The 17,314-nt window shown below is 38.2% G+C and overlaps 1 protein-coding gene across 1 annotated transcript in view; it reads right to left on the bottom strand.

The window, feature by feature from the left end:
• The window catches only part of GTPBP10 (GTP binding protein 10), a 34,454-nt gene that overhangs the window by 11,170 nt on the left and 5,970 nt on the right, over window positions 1-17,314 (bottom strand). The window contains exons 2-5 of the mRNA XM_010354657.2: window positions 16,666-16,859; window positions 15,111-15,202; window positions 14,434-14,578; window positions 1,000-1,073 (exon numbers count right to left, since the gene is read on the bottom strand). Coding sequence (XP_010352959.1) covers window positions 1,000-1,073; window positions 14,434-14,578; window positions 15,111-15,202; window positions 16,666-16,859 — 505 coding nt within the window. The remainder of the gene's footprint in view (window positions 1-999; window positions 1,074-14,433; window positions 14,579-15,110; window positions 15,203-16,665; window positions 16,860-17,314) is intronic.

Genomic DNA, 17,314 nt, shown 5'->3' with positions numbered 1-17,314 from the left:
AAGATACAAAAATCAAATACAGCCTAAACGGTCTATGTGACATGCTCTCTTACACCTCCAGGCTCATCTCGATTCTTTCCCTTACTTCATGTTCTCTAGACACACAAATCTATTTCCTCTGATTAAAGACCCTTCACCTTCCACTCTATTTTACTAATTAACTCATAATGATTCCCTCATATATCAGTCCAAAATCACACATCCTTAAGGAAGCCTAAAGCAGTCATCTACACTCTTTCATAGTATCCTTTTATATTCCCTTATATTTATCAGTGATATATATGCCTTACTCCACTAGTCTACAAACTCAATAAAAGTCAAAATAGGAGCTGTTTCTGTTCATCAGTCTCTGTAATCCCAGAACCTAATATGGCTCCTAAAAATAAGTATCTGCTAAATGAATGGAAGTATTCAACTCAGTCTTCCTGGTACTTATCACAGTGCCTGATAAAGGGTAAGTGGTTCATAAAATCCTAACTAAACCAAATAAACTACTATGCAACAGAAAAATAAATGCAATGAAGTGTCTAACCTGTTTAAGAAACTTTGCTGAGGGGTACAGAGGTTTCAAAGATTAATGGAAAATATGGCTGGGGAGGGTGGCTCACGCCTATAATCCCAGCAATTTAGAAGGCCAAGGTGGAAGATCACTTCAGCCCAGGAGTTCAAGACCAGCCTGGGCAACATAAGGAAACCCCTGTCCCCACCCTGCCCCCGCCGCTCCACACACACACACACACACAAAATTAGCTAAGCATGGTGGCACACACCTGTAGTCCCAGCTACATGGGAGGCTGGGGCAGGGTGATGACTTTAGCCTGGGCTGCAATGAGCCATGATCATGCAACTACACTTTGGCCTGTGCAACAGCAGTCTATCTGCCAAAAGTTTTCCAACTAAGGATACCCTTAGAGTTGTCATTTTATTCATTCTCAGAGAAGTATTAGTCTTTAAAAGTTTACCTCCACTCATTAAAATATACAATCAAATTATACTTACATGCGTAATCTGCGATTGCAGGTTTTGCATGAGAAACACAACTTAGCAAAGAGGATTTTCCAGCATTTGGGAATCTGAAACAAGAATACAAAATTATACACAAATGTCAATATTATTATCTCTGATTTCCTAACAATTCAAGTAGTCTTCTTGAATATATTTGGGATTAAAAGTAGAATATAAATGTATTCTAAATAATCTTGAAAAACTTGAGAACATACACTTACCAAAAAGGTAAAGATAAATTCATGCTGGACACTGAAGATGTTTCAGTACTGAAAGTGTATACTAATTTTTCTAATTATGATTTAAAAATAAAAACCCGTTGGAAGTCATAGAAAAACAGAAAGAAATTAAAGAAAAAAAAGAAAAACACCTGCAACTTACTATCTCCAGCTAAACACTGACAAAATATTACATTGTTTTGTAAACTGCTTTAAAAAAACATTTTACAGAAATTTTCAAACATATATATACAAAAGTAGACAGGTGTAATGAATTCCAGTTAGCCATCACCCAGCTTCAATAAATATTAATACATTGGCAATACACGTCTTAAAATTTGGTAGAAACCCAAATAAGGTCTGTACGTTACAAATACCTGATGTGTCTCAAATCTCTTTTTAAGCTCCCACTTCCACCTTGTTTCCCATCTGCAATTTTATTTTTAAAGAAACTGGGTCATTTGTCCTAGAGTTTCTTTTCCGAAGTCTTCATTTTTCTACTGGCACCTACATGGACACTTAACATGCTCTTTTTCCCTGTATTTTCTATAAAAAATTGGCAGTTGTTACAGAGTCTTAAACATGTTCAAGTTTTAATATTTTTTTGAAGGAAGCAGGGGAAAACTACTTTACAGTTGGTTGGCCTACTCTCTAAACTGAATAATATAAGGTGAACACTTTTCGGTGGTGAAGTGTAATTTACTTAACTAATTTCCTATTGACAGACATTTACGTTGTCTACAATTTTTCACTCTAAATAACACTGTAAAAAATACGTATACAGGTAGACACTGTTAATAGTCATTTCTGGGTGGTGGAACTCATAGACACCTTTTTCTTTATGCAAACAAGTGTGTATTTTTTTTTTCTAAATAACTTTAAACAATGCAATGACTATGTTTAAACCTTTGCAACTTTTTTTCATCTTTTCATGGCTTAATGGCTCATATCTTTTTTTTTCTTTTTTCTTTCGAGACAGAATCTCGCTCTGCTGCCCAGGCTGGAGTATAGTGGCGCCATCTCAGCTTACTGCAAGCTCCGCCTCCCAGGTTCCCGCCATTCTCCTGCCTCAGGCTCCGTTAGTAGCTGGGACTATAGGCGCCCGCTACCATGCCTGGCTAATTTTTTTTGTATTTTTAGTAGAGACGGGGTTTCACCATGTTAGCCAGGATGGTCTCAATCTCCTGACCTTGTGATCTGCCCGCCTCAGCCTCCCAAAGTGCTGGGATTACAGGCATGAGCCACTGAACCCGGCCTATTTCTTTTAATGTTGTTATTTCAATAGCTCTATGGGTAAAAGTGATTTTTTTGTTGTTACATGGACAGATTGTGTACTGGCGAAGTCTGGGATTTTAGTGTACCCATCACCCAAGTAATGTACATTGTACTTAATAGGTAGTTTTTCATCCCTCACAGTCCTCCTATCCTCCCTGCCTCTAAGTCTCCAATGTCCATTATACCACTCTGCATGCCTCTGTGTACCCACAGCTTAGCTCCCACTTATAAGTGACAATATGTGGCACTTGGTTTTCCGTTCCTGAGTTACTTCCTTAGGAAGATATCCTCATTCTTTCTTATGGCTGAGTAGTATTCTATGGTGTGTGTATATATAGATACACACACACACAGACACTCAATTTTCTTCATTCACTGGTTGATGGGCACTCAGGTTGATTCCATGTCTTTGCAATTCTGAATGATACTGTGATAGACATATGTGCAGGTATCTTTTTGATATAATGACTTCTTTTCCTTTGGGTAGATATCCTGTAGTGGGATTGCTGGATGAAATGACATTTCTACTTTCAGTTTTTTGAGAAATCTCCATACAGTTTTCCATATAGGTTGTACAAATTTACATTCTCACTCACCAGTGAATTTTAGTGTACCCATCACCCAAGCAGTGTATACTGTACGCAATAGGTAATTTTGCATCCCTCACTGCCCTTCTATCCTCCCTCCCATTGAGTCTCCTATCCTCCCTCCCTCTAAGTCTCCAATGTCCATTATACCACTCTGCATGACTTTATGAGCGTAAAAGTTAAGTTCTAAGATGGCCAAATAGGAACAGCTCCGGTCTGCAGCTCCCAGGGAGACTGACACAGAAGATGGGTGATTTCTGCATTTCCAGCTGAGGTACCTGGTTCATCTTATTGAGACTGGTGGGACAGTGGGTGCAGTGCACAGAGGCCGAACTGAAGCAGGGTGGGGCGTCGCCTCACCTGGGATGTGCAAGGGGTTGGGGGATTTCCCTTTCCTAGCCAAGAGAAGTCGTGACAGTCTGTACTGGAGGAATCGTACACTCCTGCCTAAATACTGTGCTTTTCCCCCAGTCTTCGCAATCGGCAGACCAGGAAATATCCTCCTGTGCCTGGCTCAGTGGGTCCCAAGCCAGTGGAGACTTGCTCACTGCTAGCGCAGCAGTCTAAGACTGACCTGCCATAAGCTGCAGCTTGGCAGGTGGAGGGGTATCCGCAATTGCTGAGGCTTGAGTAGGAGGTTTTGTGCTCACAGTGTAAACAAAGAGGCCTGGAAGCTCAAACTGGGTGGAGCCCACCACAGCTCAGCAAGGCCTACTGCCTCTCTAGATACAACCTCTCTGGGCAGGGCATATCAGAACAAAAGGCAGCAGACAGCTTTGGCAGACCTAAACGTCCTAGTCTGACAGCTCTGAAGAGAGCAGTGGTTCTCCCAGCATGGCGTTCGAGCTCTGAGAAAGGACAGACTGCCTCCTTAAGTGGGTCCTTGACCCCCGTGAAGCCTGACTGGGAGATACCTCCCAGTAGGGGACAACAGACACCTCATACAGGTGGGTGACCCTCTAGGATGAAGCTTCTAGAGGAAGAATCAGGCAGCAATATTTGTTGTTCTGCAGCCTCCACTGGTGATTCCAAGGCAAACGGGGTCTGGAGTGGACCTCTAGCAAACTCCAACAGACCTGCAGCTAAGAAGCTGTTAGAAAGAAAACTAACAAACAGAAAGGATTAGCATCAACATCAACAAAAAGCACATCCACACCAAAACCCCATCTGTAGGTCACCAACACCAGAGACCAAAGGTAGATAAAAACACAAAGATGCGGGGGAAACCAGAGCAGAAAAGCTGAAAATTCCAAACACCAGAGAGTCTCTTCTCCTCCAAAGGACTGCAGCTGCTCGCCAGCAAGGGCACAAAACAGGACGGAGAATGAGTTTGATGAACTGACAGAAGTAGGCTTTGGAAGGTCGCTAATAACAAACTTCACTGAGCTAAGGGAGAATGTTCTAACCCATTGCAAAGAAGCTAAAAACCTTGAAAAAGGTTAGATGAATGGCAAACTAGAATAAACAGTGTAGAGAAGACCTTAAATGACCTGGTGGAGTTGAAAACCACAACACGAGAACTTCGTGACTCATGCACAAGCTTCAATAGCAGATTCGATCAAGTGGAAGAAAGGATATCAGTGATCGAAGATCAAATTCATGAAATAAAGTGAGAAGACAAGATTAGACAAAAAAGGTAGAAGAAACAAACAAAGCCTCCAAGAAATATGGGACTATGTGAAAACACCAAATCTACGTCTGATTGGTGTTCGGTACCTGAAAGTGCGAGAATGGATTCAAGTGAGAAAACACTCTGCAGGATATTATCGAGGAGAAATTCCCCAACCTAGCAAGGCAGGCCAACATTCACATTCAGGAAATATAGAGACCACCACAAAGATACTCCTCGAGAAGAGCAACCCCAAGACACACAACTGTCAGATTCACCAGTTTGAAATGAAGGAAAAAATGTTAAGGGCAGCCAGAGAGAAAGGTTGGGTTACCCACAAAGGGAAGCCCATCAGACTAACAGTGGATCTCTCGGCAGAAACCCTACAAGCCAGAAGAGAGTGGGGGCCGATATTCAATATTCTTAAAGAAAAGAATTTTCAACCCAGAATTTCCTATCCAGCCAAACTAAGCTTCATAAGTGAAGGAGAAATAAAATCCTTTACAGACAAGCAAATGCTGAGAGATTTTGTTACCACCAGGCCTGCCTTGCAAGAGTTCCTGAAAGAAGCAATAAACATGGAAAGGAACAACCGGTACCAGACACTGCAAAAACATACCAAATTGTAAACACCATTGATGCTACAAAGAAATGGCATCAATTAACGGGCAAAATAACCAGTTAATATCACAATGGCAAGATCAAATTCACACATAACAATATTAATAAATGTAAATGGGCTAAAAGCCCAAATTAAAAGACCTGTACTGGCAAATTGGATAAAGAGTCAAGACCCATTGGTGTGCTGTATTCAGGAGACCCATCTCATGTGCAAAGACACACATAGGCTCAAAAGAAAGGGATGGAGGAAGATCCACCAAGCAAATGGAAAGCAAAAAAAAAAAAAAAAAAAAAGCAGGGGTTGCAATCCCGGTCTCTGATAAAACAGACTTTAAACCAATAAAGATCAAAAGAGACAAAGAAGGCCATTACATAATGGTAAAGGGATCAATTCAACAAGAAGAGCTAACTATCCTAAATATGTATGCACCCAACACAAGAGCACCCAGATTCATAAAGCAAGGCCTTAGAGAGCTACAAAGAGACTTAGACTCCCACACAATAATAGTGGGAGACGTTAACACCTCACTGTCAATACTATATCAATGAGACAGAAGGGTAACAAGGATATCAAGAACTTGAACTCAGCTCTGGACAAATTGGACCTAACAGACATCTACAGAACTCTCTACCACAAATCAACAGAATATACATTCTTCATCCGGGCGCGGTGGCTCACGCGTGTAATCCCAGCACTTTGGGAGGCCGAGGTGGGCGGATCACGAAGTCAGGAGATCAAGACTATCCTGGTTAACACGGTGAAACCCCGTCTCTACTAAAAATACAAAAAATTTGCCAAGCATGGTGGTGGGCGCCTGTAGTCCCAGCTGCTCGGGAGGCTGAGGCAGGAGAATGGTGTGAACCATTCTCACTGCAGAGCTTGCAGTGAGCCGAGATGGCGCCACTGCACTCCAGCCTGGGCGACAGAGCGAGACTCTGTCTCAAAAAAAAAAAAAACATTCTTCTCAGCACACTGCACTTATTCTAAAATTGACCACATAATGAGAAGTAAAACACTCCTCAGCAAATGCAAAGCAACAGAAAACACAAGAAACTGTCTCTCAGACCAGTGCAATCAAATTAGAACTCAGGATTAAGAAACTCACTCAAAATCACATAACTACATGGAAACTGAACAACCTGCTCCTGAATGACTCCTGGGTAAATAATGAAATGAAGGCAGAAATACAGGTGTTCTTTGAAACCAATGAGAACACAGATATAAAGTATCAGAATCTCTGGCACACATTTAAAACAGTGTGTAGAGGGAAATTATAGCACTAAATGCCCACAAGAGAAAGCAGGAAGGATCTAAAATTGACACCCTAACATCACAATTAAAAGAACCAGAGAAGCAAGAACAAACAAATTCAAAAGCTAGCAGAACACAAGAAATAACTAAGATCAGAGCAGAACTGATAGAGACAGAGACACAAAATACCCTTAAAAAAAAAAAAAAAAATCAACGAATCAAGGAGCTGTTTTTTTTTTTTAAATCAGCAATATAGATAGACCATTAGCAAGACTAACAAAGAAGAAATGAGAAAAGAAACAAATAGATGCAATAAAAAATGATAAAGGGGATATCACTACTGATTCCACAGAAATACAAACTACCATCAGAGAATACTATAAACACCTCTACACAAATAAACTAGAAAATCTACAAGAAATGGATAAATTCCTGGACATATACACCCTCCCAAGATTAAACCAGGAAGAAGTTGAATCTCTGAATAGACCAGTAACAGGCTCTGAAATTGAGGCAATAATTAATAGCCTACCAACCAAAAAAAATCCAGGACCAGGCAGATTCACAGTCGAATCTATCAGAGGTACAAAGAGGAGCTGGTACCATTCCTTCTGAAATGATTCCAATCAATAGAAAAAGAGGGAATCCTCCCTAACTCATTCTATGAGGCTAGCATCATCCTGATACCAAAGCCTGGAAGAGATACAAAAAGAAAAAAAAAAAAAAAAGAGAGAGAAAGAATTTTAGGCCAATAATCCTGATGAACATCGATGCGAAAATCCTCAATAAAATACTGGCAAAAACGAATCCAGCAGCACTTCAAAAAGCGTATCCACCACAGTTAAGCTGGCTTCAACCCTGGGATGCAAGGCTGGTTCAACATACACAAATCAATAAACCTAATCCATCACATAAACAGAAGCAATGACAAAAACCACATGATTATCGGAATAGATGCAGAAAAGGCCTTTGACAAAATTCAACACCCCTTCATGCTAAAAACTCTCAAGAAACTAGGTATCAACAGAATGTATCTCAAAATAATAAGAGCTATTTATGACATACCCACAGCCAATCTCATACCGAACAGGCAAAAACCGGAAGCATTCCCTTTGAAAACCAGCATAAGACAAGGATGCCCTCTCTTACCACTCCTATTCAACATAGTGTTGGAAGTTCTGGCTAGGGCAGTCAGGCAAGAGAAAGAAATAAATGGTATTCAGTTAGGAAAAGAGGAAGTCAAATTGTCCTGTTTGCAGACGACATGACTATATATTTAGAAAACCCCATCGTCTCAGCCCAAAATCACCTTAAGCTGATAAGCAACTTCAGCAAAGTCTCAGGATACAAAATCAATGTGCAAAAATCACAAACATTCCTATACACCAATAATAGACACACAGAGAGCCAAATCATGAGTGAACTCCCACTTGCAATTACTACAAAGATAATAAAATACCTAGGAATCCAACTTACAAGGAATGTGAAGGACCTCTTCAAGGAGAACTACAAACCACTGCTTAGTGAAATAAAAGAGGACACAAAACAAATGGAAGAACATTCCATGCTCATGAATAGGAAGAATCAATATCGTGAAAATGGCCATACTGCCCAAGGTAATTTATAGATTCAATGCCATCCCCATCAAGCTACCACTGGCTTTCTTCACAGAATTGGAAAAAACTACTTTAAAGTTCATATGGAACCAAAAAAGAGCCTGCATTGCCAAGACAATCCTAAGCAAAAACAACAAAGCTAGAGGCATGATGCTACCTGACTTCAAACTATACTACAAGGCTACAGTAACAAAAACAGCATGGTACTGATACCAAAACAGATATATACACCAATGGAACAGAACAGAGGCCTCAGAAATACCCCCACACATCTACAACCATCTGATCTTTGACAAACCTGACAAAAACAAGCAATGGGTAAAGGGTTCCCTATTTAATAAATGGTGCTGGGAAAACTGGCTAGCCATATGTAAAATGCTGAAACTGGATCCCTTCCTTACACCTTATACAAAAATTAACTCAAGATGGATTAAAGACTTAAATGTAAGACCTAAAACCATAAAAACCCTAGAAGAAAACCTAGGAAATACCATTCAGGACATAGGCATGGGCAATGACTTCATGACTAAAACACCAAAAGCAAGGGCAACAAAAGCCAAAATTAACAAATGAAATCTAATTAAACTAAAGAGCTTCTGCACAGTATAAGAAACTATCATCAGAGTGAAGAGGCAACCTATAGAATGGGAGAAAATTTTTGCAATCTACCCATCTGACAAAGGGCTAAAATCCAGAATCTACAAAGAACTTAAACAAATTTACAAGAAAAAAAAACCCCATCAAAAAGTGGGCAAAGGACATGAACAGATACTTCTCAAAAGAAGACATTCACGCAGCCAACAGACATACGAAAAAATGCTCATCACTGGTCATCAGAAAAATGCAAATCAAAACCACAATGAGATACCATTTCATGCCAGTTAGAATGGCGATCATTAAAAAATCAGGAAACAACAAATGCTGGAGAGGATGTGGAGAATGGGACTGCTTTAACACTGTTGGTGGGAGTATAAATTAGTTCAACCACTGTGGAAGACAGTGTGGCAATTCCTCAAGGATCTAGAACTAGAAACATCATTTGACCCAGCAATCCCATTACTGGGTATACACCCAAAGGATTATAAATCATGCCATTATAAAGACACATTCCCACGTATGTTTATTGCGGCACTATTCACGATAGCAAAGACTTGGAACTAACCCAATGTCCATCAATGATAGACTGAATTAAGAAAATGTGGCACATATATACCATGGAATGCTATGCAGCCATAAAAAAGGATAAGTTCATGTCCTTTGCAAAGACATGGATGCAGCTGGAAACCATCATTCTCAGTAAACTACCACAAGGATAGAAAATCAAACATTGCATGTTCTCACTCATAAGTGGGAGCTGAACAATGAACATATGGACACAGGGTGGGGAACATCACACAACGGGGCCTGTGAGGGTGTGGGGGTCTGGGGGAGGGATAGCATTAGGAGAAATACATAATGTAAATGACAAGTTGATGGGTGCAGCAAACCAACATGGCACATGGATACCTATGTAACAAACCTGCATGTTGTGCATACCCTGGAACTTAAAGTGTAATAAAAAAAAAAAAAATTTAAAAAAAAAAGTGTAAGAGTTCTCTTTTCACCACATCTATGTCAACACCTATTGTTTTTTGACTTTTTCCATAATGACCATTCTGGCTAAGTTGGTAAATCACTGTGGTTTTAATATGCATTTCCCTAAGTATTAGTGATGCTGAACATTTTCTTATATGCTTCTTGGCCATTTGTATGCATATCTTCTTTTGAGAAATGCCCATGTCATTCGTCCACTTTTTAATGGAATTGTTTTTTCCTTGCTGATTTGAGTTCCTTGTAGACTCTGTATATTAGTCCTCTGTTAGATGCATAGCTTGCAAATACTTTCTCCCATTCTGTAGGCTGTTTACTCTGTTGATTCTTTCTTTTGCTGTGCAGAGGATTTTTACTTTAATTAGGTCCCATTTATTTATTTATGTTGCATTTGGTTTGAGATCTTAGTCACAAATTCTTTGTCTAGGCCAATATCCAGAAGGGTTTTTCCTGTTTCTAGAATTTTTATAGTTTCAGGTCTTAGACTGAAACCTAATCTACCTTGAGTTAATTTTTGTAAATAATGAGAGATATGAATCCAGTTTCATTATTCTACATTTGGATATCCAATTTTCCCAGCATCATTTTTTGAATAGGGTATCCTTTCCCCAGTTTATGTTTTTGTGTGCTCTGTTAACGATCAGTTGGTCTTAAGTATTTGGCTTTACTTCTGGGTTCTCTATTCTCTTCCATTGGTCTATGTACCTAATTCTATACTAATACCTTGCTGTTTTGGTTACTATAACATTGTAATATAATTTGAAGTCACGTAATATGATTCCTCTAGATTTGTTCATTTTGCTTAGGATTGCTTTGGCTATTCGGGCTTTTTTGATTCCATATGAATTTTAGGGTTTTTTCTAATACTGTGAAAAATAATACTGGTATTTTAACAGAAATTCCATTGAATCTGTAGATTCTCTGGGCAGTATGGTCATTTTCACAGTACTGATTCTACCAATCCATGAACATGGGATGTATTTCCATTTGTCTATGTTATCTACGATTTCTTTCAGCAGTGTCTGCAGTTCTTCTTGTAGAGATCTTTCACGACCTTGGTTAGGTATATTCTTAGGTATTTTATTTTTTGTAGCTGTTGTAAAAGGGATTGAGGTCTTGATTTAATTCTCAGCTTGGTTGCTGTTGGTGTATAGCAGTGCTATTGATTTGTATATACTGATTTGGTAACCTGAGAGTTTACTGAATTCATTTATCAAATCTAGGAGTCTTCTGAAGGAGTCTCTAGGGTTTTCAAGGTATAAGATCATATGGTTGGCTTGACTTCCTTCTTTCCTATCTGAATGCCCTTTTTTTCTCTTGCCTGATTTTTCTGGCTAAGACATCTCTTTGCACACATCTTTGATTTCTTTCTTGGAATAAATGTCTACATGAAGAAATACTGGATAAAATATAAGCTCATTTTAAAGGCTTTTGATTATACTGCTAGAAAGGCCCACCATGTATGAAAGACAGTACTAGGAACGGGGGTTACTTAAAACATTCATTCCTAAATCTCATTCATATATTTTCATTAAATTTATCCAACAAATATTTATTGAGCACTGACTTTGTATCAGGCAACATACTAAGCAATGAGACAAAATGATTCCCGCCTTCACAGAGTTCTTATTCAAATTTGAAGAAGGTATTTCAAAAACTCTGCCAAACTTTCACTTGGAATAATGGTGGAATATTCTGCAAATACTAATTTAGAATTCTATAAAAACTTATAAGCTGGAGGTATTTCAACAATTTCCCTCATTTAAAAAAAATCTTTCTGTAATGAATTTAAAATAAAATTATGTGAGGTTTCTTAATGACTTGTTTCTCCTGGAACATATGTTTTTTTCATACCCTGTTTCATCCAGGTTCTTAGAGCTTTTGAAAAGCAAATTGTAGCCATTTTTATCCATAATTATTACTAGTTGGAATTGCTGGTTTCCAACATCCTCATATTTTCATAATGATTGAGCACATAATGCAAGCAACTATTTCCAAGAAGATCAAAGTATGAATAGAAAGATGATGCTAATGATTGAAGAACAGATATTTGAAATTTTTCTTGAAAAATACCCAGTGAAAATTTTAGAGGCTAAAATCCAGCGTATGCAAAGATCAGATTTGACAACAGCAGCACAAATCTGTTAGTTGTACCATAACTTTCTTCTATGATTCATTCAGTCCATTTCCAAAAGCAGCTAAAAGGATATCTACTTATGCCAGTATTCATAGTAGTAACTCTTAAAGAACAGTTGCCTAATTTAAAAACACTAGAAAACATATTAAACATCCCATTTAAAAATCTTTTCCCCCATTCTCTTTTCATATGCTTAAGAATCCTGATGCTTTAATTACTGACAAATTTCAAACCTACTTCTGAGAAGCTTAGTATATCACTATATGCAGTTTTCCAGTAAGCTGGCAATATAATTATGATGAAGACAGCAGCTACAATTCATTGAACGTACAAAAATGCAAACCATGTCTTCTGCTGTAAATGCATTATCTTACCCACCAACGTTTTAAGGAAAGACCTATCTCCATACACTATTAAAAATGAGAAAACAAATTACGTGGTGGGGGGAAAAAAAAAAACTACAGTGAAGGAAGAATGAGAGAAAAGAAAAGGAAAAAAAGAAGAGAAAACAAAGGCTTAGAGAAGCTGTATAATTTACCCAAGACCAGCTGGCCGGCCTCCACAGGATTTGAGATCCTAACCTAAATAGTCTAAGCTGAGTCCTCCATGCCACTCCACTTTTATGACTAAGCCATGCTAGGCTCCTCTTAGACTGTAAAGTTTTCTCTTCAGAACTTGAAACACATTTTTATGCCAAATGCAACTGTGATTCGCTGGACTGCCAGGCTTGCCCACAAAACCCTATTAAGCCCATAACGTTCCTGAAAATATAGAGGATTATAGAACTTATATCTAATAACTCTCATAACTGTGCTTTATTGAAAAAAAAATGTGAATGGAAAGCCAGGATCACATCTTTCCTTGTTATAATTTTAGCAGTAACGGGGCCTCTGTGAACCCTAAACCACTGGTGGTAAGCTCTAGTGGCTGGTCAGGCAGGGCAAAAGGCAAGGGATTCAGACTTAAGAGTCTGGTAAAGAAGCAGTAGGATGCCTGAAGAGGAAGATGAAAAGAACTTAGAAAGAAGCTATGGGGAAGCAAAAACAGAACTAGGAATTTGAAGTAGGACGGTAACAAGGCAGTTTTCCTTATCTTGTTCTTAAACTTTCCATCTGAATAACTGTGTAATACTGTGACAGGGCCGGAGGGAGAGGGCAGGAGGGAGCGGGGATGGGGGAGAGAGAGCAAATGCAAATTTAAGTTTTCTCTTCCTTTTTTTTTTTTTTTTTGTTGTTGTTTTTTTTTTCTGAGACGGAGTCTGGCTCTGTCGCCCAGGCTGGAGTGCAGTGGCACGATCTCGGCTCACTGCAAGTTCTGCCTCCCAGGTTCACGCCACTCTCCTGCCTCAGCCTCCCGAGTAGCTGGGACTACAGGCGCCCGCCACCACACCCAGCTACAGACGGGATTTCACCGGATTAGCCAGGATGGTCTTGATCTCCTGACCTTGTGATCCGCCCACGTCGTCCTCCCAAAGTGCTGGGATTACTGGAGTGAGCCACCGCACCCGGCCCCTTTATGTATTCTGTATCCTGCTATCTATCCCCTTCCAGTGTAGAAGCCGCACTGCAACTCCACAGCTAAACAGCATTATTTAATGAAAGAATGGAGGCTGGTGGAAGAGGACACTCTTCTGAGGTCTACAGTACTGGGACTAGATAGATCCTATGCAGAGCCAAGAAGGATATACAAACAGTCATAGCAGGATTCAATTTGGCAGCAACAGTGCATAAGTCTGAGGATTGAGATTGTCTATATTGGTCTTTAGCCATTTGACTAATGATACTTTAATGTCTCTATTAAGACCCAAAAGAGGCCGGGCGCGGTGGCTCACGCCTGTAATCCCAGCACTTTGGGAGGCCGAGGCAGGCGGATCACGAGGTCAGGAGAATGAGACCATCCTGGGCAACATGGTGAAACCCCGTCTCTACTAAAAATACAAAAAAAAAAAAAAAAAAAAAAATAGCTGGGTGTGGGGGCGGGTGCCTGTAGTCCCAGCTACTCTGAAGGCTGAGGCAGGAGAATGGCGTGAACCCAGGAGGCTGAGCTTGCAGTGAGCCGATATCACACTATTGCACTCTAGCCTGGGTGACAGAGTGAGACTCTGTATCAAAAAAAAAAAAAAAAAAAAAGACCCAAAAGAGTTATGTCAATCATTTTTTCCCTTTTTATTTCCTTCTATATACTTTTAATAATAATATGGTTTGTTTGGATTTATTATTCTTTAATATCTGGTAATATTATTTAACCTTCTTATTGCATTTGATTGATTTTTCTTTATGCATTCTCTAACACTTCCACTGATCTATTCAATTGCTCTGGTCTTAATTTTACAAATAAGCAATAACTATGAAACTCTATGTTGGTAATTTGAAAACAATATTTAGCAGCATATTTTTCTAGTACATACACAACAACCAAATTCCATAAATTTGAAATTATGGCCCCAAATTACCATTTACATTTATTTCCTATTCAAGAACTATCTCTCTGAAAGTATAATAACAAAAAATGAACGATACTTACCCTACTAGGCCTACATCAGCTATAACTTTTAGATCAAGGTGAATTATTCGTCTCTGGCCTTTCAATGGTAAGAAATTTGTAAGTAATTTACCACCAAGACCTCCTTCAGCTACCAAAATTCTGTCATTCTCCTTATTGAGTTCTCCTTAAAAAGAGAGAGAGAAATATTTACATTAAAGATCAATAAGTGAAATCACTAATGCAATCTATTTCTTTCAGAAATACAGGCAAGGAAATGCAAAATTACAAATCTATAGATTAGTAAGTGGAATCACTAATGTAATATTTTACTTTCAAAAATACATGCCAGGAAATTCTCAATTACAAATCTATAATAAGTAGAATCATTAATGGAATGTTGTTCTTTCAGAAAAACAGTCCAGGAAATTCCAATTTACAAATCTATTGAAAGTTTGACCCCAGAAAAACACTTCAGTAAGCAATTGAAAAGAGCCTAGTTATATATTTTAAGACCAAGCAAGAACTCTAACATCTTTAAAACAATCTTAAATCTAGTAGTCATTTTAACTTTTGTTAAGTTTTAAAAATGCTCTCTTATAGAGTAGTAACTAAAATTGTTAGTTAAAAAACTTCTGAAACTCAAGAGAAGCTATTCCATTGTTTAATTTTAGAAAATGTGCACATTTTTACAACCTTCGAAGTTATAGTACACTCACCTATAATTTTACCGTTTTCATCAGTTACTGAAATACCCACAGGCACAGGGATTTCACAGTCTTCTCCTTTGGAGCCTTTCAGTGCACTAACTCTATCAAAAAAAAGTATACATATATATATGTATGCTTGTGTGTGTACACACACACATACACACAAAATGGTTACAAAGAACAGTACCAATCAATTCTCTGGTTAATGCAGATGTTAAATGGTCAAACACAAAGTTTAAAAAAACTAAAATTATCCCTAATCATTTCTTTATATTTTAGACATTATATCCCACTAAAATGGCACTGGGTAATGATTTAAGTCACTAAGCTAGCCACCAAAGGTCACTTTAACTTGAAACTAAAATATTGCAACCATGAAATGAAGAGATTATTGCTACAATACAAATAAGGTAGAAAAAGCCAGGCATGGTGGCTCATGCCTATAATCTCAGCACTTTGGGAGACTGAGGCAGGAGGATCTCTTGAGTCCAGGAGGTCAAGACCAGCCTGAACACCAAGCACAACCCCATTTCTACTAAAAAAAAAAAAAAAAAAAAAAAAAGAAAATTTAAAAATTAGTTGGGCATGGTGGCATACACCTGTAGTCTCGGCTACTTAGGAGGCAGAGGTGGGAGGATCACTTGAGCCTGAAAGGTAGAGGCTGCAGTAAGCTGTGATAGTGCCTACTACACTCAGCCTAGGCAACAGAATGAGACTCTGTCTCAAAAAAAAAGAAAAAATGAATCTATAAAAAAACAAAAAATCCACCAAATAGCAAAACTTCTAAAAAACTAACCTCGAAGGAGAGTACTTACATTAAAGAAGGCAAATCTGGCTACTCTTAAACTGCTCATAAAAGAAAAAATTAGTACAAACGTTTTAGTAATTCTACTTCTGGGAATTTATCAAAATAATAATTGAACAAACATGTAAAATAGGATGTTTTTACACAGGATGCTGTACTGTATGTATAATCGAAAAAAAAAATCAACAATAACCTAAATAGACAAACGACAAAATAAATTGTTATTTATTATGCAGGTATTCTGAATAATTTTGACATTGGAAAAAAAGTAAAAACAGCAGATTGTACAATATTGTACTCTCATTTTTGTATTCTAAAATTTTATGCACATAATTGCATTTGTGTAAACACACAGAAAGTCTTAGAAAAGTCAAGAAAAGGTTAATAGTGGCTATCTTGCCTTCTAATGGTAGTGGGGTGGAGTAGCATGGTTAAGGCTGAGAAAGTTTTCTTAAAGGTTGTCAAAGATAATTTTAGAAGAAAACAGTGGGAATTCAGATAATTTTCGGTTTCAACAGGGAAAGTACAAAAAGAATACAGATAGACATTGGGAAAAGAAACGGACAAAACGTTTTAAAACTCTGAAATATTCTTTAGTATCAGTCTTTTATGAGTTGAGACATTTTAGGCTTTTGCTCAGTTATAAATACAGGAAATAATTTACTTCAAATGAACAATTAAGTTTTTATTTTATAGCTTAAAAAAAATTTCCAGAAGGGTTTGATTTTCTAAAATTTAAGTCACTCAGTACTTACTTACTTGCTGTTTGCTCCTACTCCAGCCACAAACCGTTTCTGAGGATACTTGTCTTTAAGTTGTTTTAAAGTCATTCTGTTCCGGGCTACAACCCAGACGTCACCACCTTTTCCACCTTCTCCACCTAAACGAGGATAACCCATTCCACCGGGTCCTCCCTTGGTGAAGAGTCTTAGCTTATCGATGAAATTTCCATACTTAAAAAAAAAAGAGAAAAAACATTTGTATACCAAGTGTATCAACTTGGAACCCCTTTCTAGTTCTTTCTTCCACTAAAACTTCTTTTTAAAAAATCGTTAATAGCCTTTTATATGCCAATTCTGTAACATCTTCTTAGCTCATCTCCATCTCTGATTTGACCCCCTTTCCCATTTGATTATTTCTCTTAAGTCCCTTTTAGTTTTCTCAGTTATCAATTATTGTCCCACCCATCCTGAAGGTTTCTGACTTGGCCCTGTTTTCATTCTACACTTTCTCCCCTGGGTAATTTCTGCTTGTACCAATAATCATCACCTAGATGAGATATTTTCTATGTCCAATCTGTCCGACATTTCCATCAGGATGAAATCTTTTAATAGGATAAAGCAATGTGAGCAGAATGTGTATTTAATTTATATGTGAAATCCCCTAATATATAACTTGTTCTTACATA

This window comes from Rhinopithecus roxellana, chromosome 6 (genome assembly GCF_007565055.1).
Source record: "Rhinopithecus roxellana isolate Shanxi Qingling chromosome 6, ASM756505v1, whole genome shotgun sequence".
Taxonomy (NCBI): Eukaryota; Metazoa; Chordata; class Mammalia; order Primates; family Cercopithecidae; genus Rhinopithecus; species Rhinopithecus roxellana.
Note: the sequence above shows the minus strand (reverse complement) of the source record. Positions and strands in the feature narration are given on the sequence as shown.